The sequence below is a fragment of the Neovison vison genome, chromosome 1 (assembly GCF_020171115.1).
Source record: "Neovison vison isolate M4711 chromosome 1, ASM_NN_V1, whole genome shotgun sequence".
NCBI lineage: Eukaryota > Metazoa > Chordata > Mammalia > Carnivora > Mustelidae > Neogale > Neogale vison.
In genome coordinates this window covers 196,200,419-196,213,302 of record NC_058091.1, presented here as the reverse complement: position 1 = coordinate 196,213,302, position 12,884 = coordinate 196,200,419, and the positions used below count along the sequence as shown (strand labels likewise).

The following is a 12,884-nucleotide window of genomic DNA, read 5'->3' as shown; positions in this document are numbered from 1 at the left end:
TGCTCATCATCATTAGCCCTCAGGGAGATTCAAATTAAAACCACATTGAGATATCACCTTACACCAGTTAGAATGGCCAAAATTAACAAAACAGGAAACAACATGTGTTGGAGAGGATGTGGAGAAAGGGGAACCCTCTTACACTGTTGGTGGGAATGCAAGTTGGTGCAGCCTCTTTGGAGAACAGTGTGGAGATTCCTCAAGAAATTAAAAATAGAGCTTCCCTACGACCCTGCAATTGCACTCCTGGGTATTTACCCCAAAGATACAGATGTCGTGAAAAGAAGGGCCATCTGTACCCCAATGTTTATAGCAGCAATGGCCACAGTCGCCAAACTATGGAAAGAACCAAGATGCCCTTCAACGGATGAATGGATAAGGAAGATGTGGTCCATATACACTATGGAGTATTATGCCTCCATCAGAAAGGACGAATATCCAACTTTTGTAGCAACATGGACGGGACTGGAAGAGATTATGCTGAGTGAAATCAGTCAAGCAGAGAGAGTCAATTACCATATGGTTTCACTCATTTGTGGAGCATAACCAATAGCATGGAGGACAAGGGGCGTTAGAGAGTAGTAGGGAATTTGGGTAAATTGGAAGGGGAGGTGAACCATGAGAGACTATGGACTCTGAAAAACAGTCTGAGGGGTTTGAAGTGGCGGGGGGGGTGGGAGGTTGGGGTACCAGGTGGTGGGTATTATAGAGGGCACAGCTTGCATGGAGCACTGGGTGTGGTGAAAAAATAATGAATACTGTTTTTCTGAAAATAAATAAATTGGGAAAAAAAAAAAAAAAAAGAATAAAAAAAAAAAATGGGTTATTCACTATTAAGCTGCACTTTGAAGTAAAAGTTTGAGAATTTCTAAGAAACTAGGGATGTTCCTCCCCTAAATCCAGTAACATTGCCTTAGTAGACCAAAGGTAGGAATTTTCTAGTGTTTAAGTTTCATTTATACATTAGACAGCAATGATACTCAACAATGATGATACCCCACAATTATAATGTGCTGGAGGTCACTATTTGGAAATTTTTAAAATGAAACTAACTGTTAAAACTCTTAGAACTAAATAAATCAGGTTATTTAAAGTTTTATCATTTTAAACAAAGCAGAGTACAAACCTGATATCACTAAAAGTTGGATAAAGCTCACTTTCATAGCTGAAACGTTTCATGAAGAAATCTCTAATGCATTTAACATCTCTGTCAAAATACCTGTAAAGGCAAGAATCATTTTTTACATATAGCCTGTGTTGCTCATGTTTTTCCTTATTAGTCAATGACAATACCCTTAATAATGACACTCTTAATCACTGTATGAAAAAGGAGTTACTCATGAGAAGAAAATAAAAGAAACAACTCAGTTGCCAGTGTGTTTGAAAAATTAAAACTAAAAGCAGAGAAATGAAGAGGAAATAAAAGCTGTCAAAGGCATTAAGTCCCTATAGTTAGAAAACTCAAGGTCTTCCCATACTGTAACAGACATACTAAGAGAAGATAAGATGTATATGAATTTCAGAAACGAAGATTCTGGATCTGCGGTGTGGGGGTAGATTTCCACTTTTCCTTTTTTTTTTTTTTTTAAAGATTTTATTTATTCATTTGACAGAGAGAGATCACAAGCAGGCAGAGAGGCAGGCAGAGAGAGAGAGAGGAGGAAGCAGGCTCCCTGCTGAGCAGAGAGCCCGATGCGGGCCTCGATCCCAGGACCCTGAGATCATGACCTGAGCCGAAGGCAGCAGCTTAACCCACTGAGCCACCCTGGCGCCCTCCACTTTTCCTTTTTAATTTCCAGTCTGTCTGGTTATACTTCTCATCAACTATACCAAGAGAACCTAGTCAACTGCAAAAGCTAAAGATAAAATAGGTTAGTGACACCTAAGAAAAACTTTGGGGACTATTAATTATGTTATGCTTATATACCTTTATTATCTGTTAGCTAATTTGCAACAACAGCCAAGAGAGATAAATACTATGGCTTATAAATAATGATCTGAAGACATGTTAATCTGGTCCAAGTGTAGAAGGACCTGTGAATATCACATTGCTTTTTAGGCCACAGTAAAGTAGTGAGAACAGATTAAATTCTCTAGGTTCCTAGATAAGGGAGAATAAAGAAACAGGGTACTGTGGAATTGACTACCTGCTTGAATATTAATTAATTAATATTTTAGAAATAGAAAGATAATGCCACTCTTCTTTCCTTTTAGGACACCAGAGGGAAAAACATTAATAAAATTATTTTAAAATTCTATTTTTATATATGTCTATGTCTCATCTAACTAGATAAAATCTCAAAATCTTCAAAAGCAGAGATAGGTGTTATTTATATTTTAATTATTTATTAATTTATATCTTAATTTCTGGTGTTAGCACAACTTCTATACCCCAGTACTTGCCCATTAAATATCAAGTTAAGGGAAACCTGGGTGGCTCAGTTGGTTAAGCAGCTGCTTTCAGCTCAGGTCATGATCCCAGCATCCTGGGATCGAGTCCCACATCGGGCTCCTTGCTCAGCAGGGAGCCTGCTTCTCCTTCTGCCTCTGCCTGCCATTCTGTCTGCCTGTGCTTGCTCTCTCTCTCTAGCAAATAAATAAATAAATCTTAAAAAAAATCAAGTTAAATCACACTGTTTCCCTATAGAATAATGCAGCCTACATTTCAAATGCCATGATTTGTCATCGTTTCTTTCTATAATTCTGGTGGTTCCTGGATGTTCCTTCATTGTGACTATGTTACCCCATATAATAAAAATGGTAATTAGTCAACATCCAAAAATATTTTAACCACCCAAGCACCTAACAATCTATTAGTAATTGTTTGGTTGGGAATACTCTTTACGTTTATATTTAATGGACATTTCTTTTTCTAGAGTAAGTATAGACATTTTCTAATGAAGATCAGGAGGAAGAAAACCTTGACTGAACACAAACTGGTTTGAACTCCTACTTTCCAAGAATTCATTATCTCTATTATCTAAGTGATAGCAGTATCATCTTCAGGAATAAAGAGAAGTTTCTCATATTGTAACTTGGAACAGGAAGAAAAAAAAATATTCAACTTTAACTTGATTACCATCAGTTTCATCATAAAATACAAGGGAAAATATTCTGTCATATTTCACAGCTTGGCTAGCTTACATGTTAAGTAATGTGAGGAATGAGATTATCACAGTATATAAAGTGATTCTGTCCTGTGTCAGGGATGAGGTTTTACATGAATTCTTTCCTAATAATAAAAACAAAACTAAAAAAGAGGAGAGATATTCTTGTTTTGGCAACCGAGTGCACTCCAAAATCACAATTTTTATTAAGACCATCATAATTATCAAACTATGCTTGGTGAAACACTCTTGGAGGCAACCATGGAGCAGAGAGAAAAGGGGAAAGGCAGAGAAGATGGGGTTCTACAGTTTCCTTCTCTATGTCCCTACTTTTTCTGAGTAGGCCTGTTTTAAAAACTGGGCTTTCACCTAAAAGTATGAATAAAGGGTCCTTGGACTAAGAAAGTTTGACTTTCAAAAGTCTGTCAGATTACACAAATAATTCAAATTCTTTTGATGGGTTATAAAGCAGGCAGTTTCTTCAGATTTCCCATTTACAGTATATACTTAATGACCACTGGTTTTAAAAACAGAATCAAAGTGCATTTTTTTCCCCTTCTAAAAAGAAAGATTCTTTTATGGGGGGGATTATCCTAGTCTGACATCCTTTAATAAAAAACTAAATTTTAGGGGCACCTGGATGGCTCAGTCATTTAAGTGTCTGACTCTTGATTTTAGCTCAGGTCATGATCTCAGGGTCCTGGGATTAAGCACCATGTCAGGTTCTGTGCTCAGCAGGGAATCTGCTCTAGGACTGTCTCCCTCTTCCACTGCCCCTCCCTCCACACATGCACGCTCTCTCAAATAAATAAATCTTAAAGAAAAGCAACAATTTTTTTAAGACCATTAACATCAGCTGTTTCAAATCAGTTACTGACCCAAATGAGAGTATTACAACATTGAAAAATTAAGAAAAAAATTATTACATCACACATAAACACACCCATATCCAGAATCAGTTTTGGCATATACCATTCAGCATTGGGGTGAGAAGTTGAAACCATCTGTGGAAAGTCAATCATGGTGATGTGGTCATCTTTATCCAAAATGAGATTAAATTCATTGAAATCTCCATGAATTAGGCCATGATTTGCAAGTTTGACGATCAGTTCCATAGCTTCATCATATACTGATGCAGGATCTTCAACATGGTGTATCTGACATCTCAAAGTATGAAAATAGGTTATTTGTATTCATTTACGATTTTCATGAAAGCAAGCATGTATGTGTATTAATATTTCCATTCTTTAATTCCCTAACAACTTTTTATTCATTTCTATCAGCATACAGACATAACAGCTCCCACTTATTATTTTTTTTCTTTAAAAGAAGCCATCACTGCCTTAATTCTGTATCCTCTGTCCACTATAGACTTTCTCTGATAATTACAGCCAAACTTTTCCTCATTCTTCCCTCCCATTCTAATGAACCCATTTCAAACATTTTCATCCACCTTGTTCCAAAGAAATAAGTCTGGTCAAAGCTACAAATGACTTCCATGTTGCTAAGTCCAGTAGTCATTATTTGGTCTGTCAGTTAAACTCTTCACCCTTGTTGAAATACTTCCTTCACTTTACCCTTAGTATACCAACTCTTCAGGCTATCCTCTTTCCATATTTATTACTCTGGCTTAGTCTTTTGTTTGACTAGTTCTTCATCTTTCCTTGACCTTTAAATTTTAGCACTCCTCAAAGGTTATTGTTAGGAGCTTTTATTTACAATCATTATTGGTGATCTCATTCAGGCTCATGGCTTTACACACTATATATATACTGACCTCAATCTACACCTCTCTGAACTCTAAGGCTTCTCAAACTTAACATGTCAGTCCCACAGTGAACCTCTGATTCTAATTCACCCTCTAACTCCAAGCTGCTCTTTCTATAATCTTTCCCATTTCTGTAAATGAAAACTTTGTACCTCCAATTAATTTGTTATTCAGGCCCAAATCCTTGGTATTACCCTTGACATTCCTCTTCCTTCATATCAATATCCAATCCCAAACAAATCATGTTGTCTCTACCCAAAAAATATATCCAGAATCTGAACACTTTTTAATCACCTTAAAATGTACAACTCTGATCTAAACAACCATTACCTCTTGCCTGGATTATTACAATAATCACCTAATTTGTCTTCCTAATTGTCCTTATCTCATTTCAGTCTATTCTCAAAACAATAGCCACAGTAATCCTATTAAAATAGTCACACCCTGTCTCTCTCCAAAATCCTCCACAGCCTCCTATCCCAATCAAAATAAAAAAGCCCTTGTCCTAACTATTACTACATTGGCAATGACACTGCAATATATAAATGTATGAAATCAACATGTTGCACAGTTTATATTTATATATCAAATGTATTAAAAAAGAAATTAAAAATTCCTTGCAATGGTCTTTAAAGCCTAAATGATCTAGTTTCCAGCAGCCTCTCTGATCTTATCACTTGTATTCTCTGCCCTCACTCACTTAACTACAGCCACACCAGCCTCTCAACTGGTCCCTGAACATTTAGGCATGCTCCCATCTCAGGATTTATGTAGTTGCTGTCCCCTCTCTTTGGATCTCTTAGATAGCTGTATGGTTTTCTCTCTCATTTCTTTAGGACTGTGCTCAAAAAACACCTTATCAATGAGACTCTTCCTGCCCATTTATGTGTAAATAGCAGCTCCCTCCACCTACATCAGTACTTTCTGTCCCCCTTACCTGCTTTATTTTTATCCACTGCATTTTCTACCATCTGATAATCATACATTTCCTTAATTAGCTATTTATTGCATGTCTCCTTCCAACAGAATATAAGCTCTATGAAGGCAGAGAATTTGTTTTGTTCACTGCTGAGCCTTGGTATATCCTAGAATAGTGCTTGGTATATACTAGATTGTTATTAAATACTTGTTGAATGAATCACAGAGATTACAAAATCCATACTGTTAGAATGAAACTGAGTTTTTAATTTGCATGAGACTACAGCTTTCTATTAATTTATCTCTATTAAATATTCCATTTAATTAATAGACATTTTGAAAACTAAACCTTACATTTATTTATTAGGATCCATAGTTTCCAGAATAATAAATACTTACAGAGGATAGCCATTTATGAGTTCCATGACCACAGCATGGCGATTATAATCAATTGGTTTTGGGACTGGGAATTTCCTCTCATACAATGCCTGAAACATAGCAAAACAGGTATAAACTAATGAAGATGTCATTAATTTTTAGGGAAAAATAGAAGCAAAAATACTGGCTCACAACCAGAAAAAAAACACAGAGGTCTTTACAAAATTACAGTTAACACACGCTTATTTATGTATGGCTTATTCACAGCAAAAATGAATTACTTAATTCACTTTTTCACCAAGCATTACTTTACTTAACATTTACTGAATATTATACATGGTGTTAGGGTTACAAAATTCAATGTTAAAAAGTCTGTCCCCAAGAAGCCTACAGTCTCTTAGGATATATCTTCTTATTTTGTTAAATTTTTGTCACTAATTGGGAGTGTACTTAAAAATTCACGTGGAGGGTGCCTGGGTGCCTCAATTGGTTAGGTGTCTGCCTTTGGCTCAGTTTGTGATCTCAGGGTCCTGGGGTCAAGTCCCATATCGGGCTTGCCTCTGCTTGGTGGGGAGTCTGTTTCTCCCTTTCATTCTCCCCTTGTACTCTCTCTCAAATAAATATATAATCTTTAAAAATTTACATGGAAATAAGTTGTAATTGGGAAATTTATGCCCTCTACAATTTGGAATGCTACTATTCAATGTAGGCCTTTGTTACTTACACCTATTTGCTCCAACAGTGGTTCTAGCTTTTGCCACGATATCTAACCTTTACTCTGTGTACCAATACCAAACTTAAATAGTTATGTCAATGGTCCATTGAAGAAAACCTACAATGTTGTAAGTATTGATTTCAATCTGGAAAACTTTTCCTGGTTGTCAAAACTCTCTTTAATCTACTTATCCAGTCCTAGTTTTTCCAGTACTCTTTTTAATAAGCACTCTGGAGTACACACAGAAAGGAGTACATTCATGTCTTTGCCCCTAGTGGCTCCTCTGCAAAGTACACTGTCTTACTATCTTCTCCTTAGAGACAAATTATATGCGTGCTTCATGACTCTACTCAACTCCTACTCACTTTATGAAACCTCCTTTATCAACTATTCTAGTCTACAGAAGTTTCTCTAAATATAAGATATAATTTAATTTTTAAACTATTCTCTCTCACTCTCTCTCTCTCTCTCTATATATATATAACATATTTGTGTTGTGTTCCTAATTTTAAGACACTGACTGCATTACGTATTTCTTTGGTATACACACCTTCACCCCACTGCATGCCAGCTACTTAATACAGTGGTAGGCAAACAACTGATATTTAATATATTATCTATTAACAGGGTTAGTTTTAGAAAGCTGTTTACTTCCTATCTTTTTTGTGAGAGGAACTCAATTACTTCTCATTCCCTAAAGGTTTTTGTTTGTTTGGATTTAAATAATTTTTTTTTCCTCCCGATGCAAATTCTTTTGAACATGCCTTGGCAGCTCAATAGCATATAATAATCTTAACTATTGTCATAGTGGTCTAGCCCTTGCACTATGGCTTAATCGTTTAAGGTATCACCTAATCTTATTTTACACTCTAGGAAAAAAAGAGAATAAATTTAAGAAGTATATTTATGCACAACCTGGTTCTATTCTAGTACCTTCAAATAAACATCTGAGAAAACACCTAGTGCAGTTTTGGGAAAATGTGTAACAATCCCTACCAAACTGCCTACTTACTGATTGTTTATCATTGGTTACAAACCATTAGTATAAGACAAGAAACATCTATCATGTACGGTATCAGCATCACTTATATTGTCTTGAGAATTCTCCCATGATTACTAAAAATTTAAGCACATGAATTAAAATAACCTACTCAAAGAACACTCCTAAGAGTTTCATATACTGGTCATATACTAGAGTGACTCCTTTTTTTTTTTTTTTAAATGTATGTATGTATTCTTAGTAATCTCTTTACCTAACATGGGACTCAAACTCACAACCCTGAGATCAAGAGTTGCAAGTTCTTTCAACTTAGCTAGCCTGGTGCCCCTAGAGTGACTTTTAGTAAATCAAAATTTTAAAAGGTGAAGATAAGTAGTAATAAATAAACACTATTATTTTGGAGAATAATAACAATATGATACTATTTTCTGTTTAATTAAATGTTATTGAAGATATTTAATTTAGTTATTAAAGATATTTAACATCTTGGGGCATTTGGGTGGCTCAGTCGGTTAAGCATCTGCCTTCAGATCAGGTCATCATCCCTGGGTCCTGGGATGGAGCCGCAGGTCAGGCTCTCTGATCAGTGAGAGCCTACTTCTCCTTCTCCCTCTCCCTCTCCCTTTGCCAGTCCCCCTGCTTGTGCTCTCTCACTCTCTCTCTCTCAAATCAATAAAATTAAAAAAAAAAAAAAAGAAAATAAAAGAGATATTTAACAAATCTATCCTGAACTTAATTTTGAAGGTGAAAGGTTAAAGGCTAAAGATTTTTACCATTCCTAATATACATGCATATTTGTAAATCAACATTTCTTTTCTATTACATGAAGGAAAAACACTAGTCAACTTACCCAAGACACTAAGGTTTCTACAGATAACTACTATAGGTAATTCCCTGGGATTTTCAATTAGAGACAAACGTATGCATATTTATGTATACTGAATAGATATACATTCACACAAACATTTGTGAGGCAATTACATCATTAATTATTAAGTTTATTAATTATAAATATTAAATATTTAATTATTAAATATTAAATATTGTTAATATTGTAGATTATCACATATTACAAGATAATATTTTATTAATATTGTAGAACACATTTTGCCTTGATTTGCATTAGTAAAAATGAAAAATGACTTCATATCAGAAAAAAAAGTCACCAGAAGCACAAATAACAGAAAAAAGCAATAATTAAAAGTAAGTGAAAGAATTGGGACTGGGGGTAGAGAGATGTAGGGGCAGCAGACTGATAACTGTCACTACATCTTTTCAACTACATGTATTATTTGGTTAAGAAATATAAATTTATTGACCAAATACCTTCATATAGGCAAATTCTTTCATGGCAGAGAGACGAGATAAATAAAGCCAAGACATGTTATGCCTGTGTTTATGATAATCGCGTTTGTTTTTCAGATTTCGAAAGGAGGTTCTTCCCAATCTGTGAAGCTTTAATGCAAATTGCTGCCCCTCTTCATTTGCAACAATGTAAATATCTAGAGCCAAGATTTAGAAAAGATCATTATTATACTATCATCCCAAAAAGTTCATTTGTAATTTCCAAATTTTGATTTTATTTTCATCAAATTTTCTTTCCTAATAACCAGGAATATTTACTACTCAGCAAAATTCTTTCTCTTAAATACAATGCAAAATAAGATGACATGTATTAATATCTGATACAAAAGAAAACAGAGATGTGGTTTGTCAAAGGTTACTGCTCCCAAAGGTGCTCAATACTCAGTTCAATTTAGTGGCAAAAATCTCATTGTCCCTTAGTGTCATACATATATGAGAAGTGATTTAATACCTTTTTTCAACAATATGAAGCTCAATCTTTCTACTGCTTCAGTGAATAATATTCAATTGTTAGAATATAATCCCGTAGGGGTGCCTAGGTGGCTCAGTCAGTTAGGTGTCAGCCTTTAGCTCAGGTCATGATCCCTAGGGTCCTGGGATTGAGCCCTGCATTGGACTCCCTACTTGGTAGAGAGCCTGCTTCTCCCTCTCCCTTTGCTGCTCCCCCACTTGTGCTCTCCGTTAAATAAATAAATAAAAATCTTAAAAATAAAAAAACATATATAATCCTATAGTAATCAGAATGGAGATCTTCCCATAAGTATTGCAATTATCAAAAAATAGTTGCTATTTGAAATCCTGATATTTAAAACACGTCCTAATTATTCATGAGAAATTTTAATTATCATACATCAAGAAACTGTCTTTCACATTGGCAGGATTATAAATTAGTGTAAACTTTTGAAGGGAAATTTGGTACTACAAGTTTCAAATGTACATAACTTTTGCTCTAATAATTAAATTTCTAAGACTGTATTTATGAATTTATCTGCACATTTGGATAGATATGTGCAAAAGGATGTATACGACATCATTACTTACAAAGGACAAGATGAAGTAACATAAATGCCCTAACAACTGGGACTGGTAAATCAATTACTGATTTACTAGGTAAAACTGCAACTATGAAAAAGACCCATCTGTTAACATGAAATGATATCAGAAGTGCATCGAGAAGCATCTGGCTGGCTCAGTACAGCACAGGACTCTTGACCTTGGGGTTGTAAGTTAGAGCCCCAGGTTGGGTGTAGAGATTACTCAAAAATAATATATATATATATATATATATATATATATGGCATCAAGTGGAAAAAATCTAGGTGTAAAATAGTTAAGTAATATTTGGTTTCACCTGTGATTAAAAAATATGTGAATGCATATACATATATCGTCATATGCATATACATCGTCAGTACCTTATGTTCTAGTATTAACAAAATATATCTAGAAGGACATATAAGATATTCAACAGTAACAACTTTGGGAAGAAATAACAGCAGATTGAGACCTGGGTTAGGAGTAAGATTTACTTTTTATTATACTTTCTTTTGTACTATTTATCATTCCCATGTAGTGAAGTTCTTAAGAAAAAAAAAAGCCATTTTTTAAAAATAAAAAAATTGGACATAAAAAAGAGGCAGCATATCTAAGAAAAGGTGTTCATTACCTCATTTTATACATTTCACATAATAAATTTCTCTCACACACACACACACAGTGTTATAAATATAACAGTGCTAAATAGCACTCCTGCAATACTTATTTGCTCAATGCTATTTTAGAATGTTTTCTGTGTTTTACAAATATCTAAGTTTACCATATTTCTATGATGAAAAATGTGCTTGTGGCTTTTAAATATTCACTGTCTTCTAATACTCCTTTGTGTTACACATTTTAACTATTACAAATATCCATTTACCATATATAAAACAAAAGCAAAAATAATATTTGCCAAAGATGTCAGTCATTAGAAGAAAATTAATTCCTGCTATAACTGAATTTTCAGTGACAAACTTATGAAAAACAATAACCTAACTTAAGGGTAATTTCATCATCTATATTGTTTCCAACCAACTTTTCAATTCACTGCTCAGTTGGAAAAGATGGAAAACTTAAAAAATAACGCTTTCTCAGGGGGAAATATAAACAGAAACTAGAGTGAAGAAAATGAGTTCAGTAGTACTGTTAGCACTTACCAGATTCTTTGCCAACACCCATCTGGTTTCCAACAGACTCAACTACCTGTCTAGAAGAAAGTGTTTTCAAAGCTAGGTAATCATAGCCTGCATTTGTCAATCGGTAGCCCTGGACAGCTAGACAAAATAAAACAAAAAAGACTGTGTATTACTTACATTGTACAATAAAGTCACATTAGTTCAAGTCAGGAGAAGAATTTAAACATAAGATATCTTAGTTGGAATGATTAGCTTACCCAGTCTTTAGAGTGTGGCATTTCTTCCTATAGTTTGTATTTTTTTCTCTAGAGCAGTGTTACTCAAAGTGTAACTCACAGACTGAGACCAGTCTCTAAATATTTGTTACCAGTCTGTGATAAGACACAGAAACTGGAATGAAGTGGTTACCTTAAGAACTTTTTATATCACTTAAACCAAGTTATTTTGTCTTCAACTCTAGTAAGGAATTTGTGCCTATATTTTATCAGTTTTTAAATTTCACTTTTCTAGTAATTACTTTTTTATTGTTATTTTACTAAAGTATGGATGCATAATGGGTTGAAAAAAACAAACAACCCTCATTGCAGACGGTTTGAGAATTAATGCTTTAGAGTAGTACAGTACAATGTATTTGCCTAAGATGGTGGCATTAATTCTCTCCTACTTGCTCTTCTGCCAATTAGAACTTGTTAATCTCCTAACAGGAGATGGAGGCTATTTCTCTACTCTCTTTGATCTGGGTGGGCCCTGTCAATGCTCTAACAGAATATGGTAAATGTGTGCCACTTTCAGGTCTACAAAGAGTACTTTGCTGGTCTGGCAACTTTCACTTTCCATCTTTTGAAATGCCTGCTCTGGGGGAACCCAGATACATGAAAAATCACAAATGGTGTCATAAATACTTACTTTTGGTACGCTCCCAAGCTATGAGTTTATGTTTCACTAATTCTCTTAAAACTTTATTACAGCCACCATGTTTAAGGTTGGCTATAGAAGCAACTAAACTGCATGGAACTATTTCATGGTTCTTCATGCCCATTTCAACCTGAAATTAAAAGAATCATATGTAATCATAATCAACATAGAGCTGTTGTCTACCAAAACTTTGCTAAGTAATTAACTTCTTCAAATTTCTCTAACCATGCACTTACCCAGCCAACTCTGAGATGTAATTCTAGACATATTTCTAATCACAATCTGATTATATAATCACAGATACACATATTCTGCCTCTCTATTAAACTCTAAGAGTAAAAACTGAAGTACTTAACAGTTACTGATGTGGCAAATACTAAGATATTTGTTGACACCTAAATATTTATCTTTAAAAACTATACATATTTCAGATATTCATTGAGAAGTTATTTACTATTAAAGTATCATAGGCAGCCATGGTGGAAGATTTAAAAATATATAAAAATAATCCCTACCCCTGGGGAATTTATTATCTGATTGTGGA

At 34.5% G+C, this 12,884-nt stretch overlaps 1 protein-coding gene across 1 annotated transcript in view; it reads right to left on the bottom strand.

Moving 5' to 3' along the window:
- The window catches only part of RIOK2 (RIO kinase 2), a 28,841-nt gene that overhangs the window by 13,118 nt on the left and 2,839 nt on the right, over nucleotides 1-12,884 (bottom strand). Inside the window, exons 2-7 of the mRNA XM_044265023.1 lie at nucleotides 12,332-12,470; nucleotides 11,447-11,563; nucleotides 9,213-9,388; nucleotides 6,193-6,281; nucleotides 4,080-4,271; nucleotides 1,127-1,219 (exon numbers count right to left, since the gene is read on the bottom strand). Coding sequence (XP_044120958.1) covers nucleotides 1,127-1,219; nucleotides 4,080-4,271; nucleotides 6,193-6,281; nucleotides 9,213-9,388; nucleotides 11,447-11,563; nucleotides 12,332-12,470 — 806 coding nt within the window. The remainder of the gene's footprint in view (nucleotides 1-1,126; nucleotides 1,220-4,079; nucleotides 4,272-6,192; nucleotides 6,282-9,212; nucleotides 9,389-11,446; nucleotides 11,564-12,331; nucleotides 12,471-12,884) is intronic.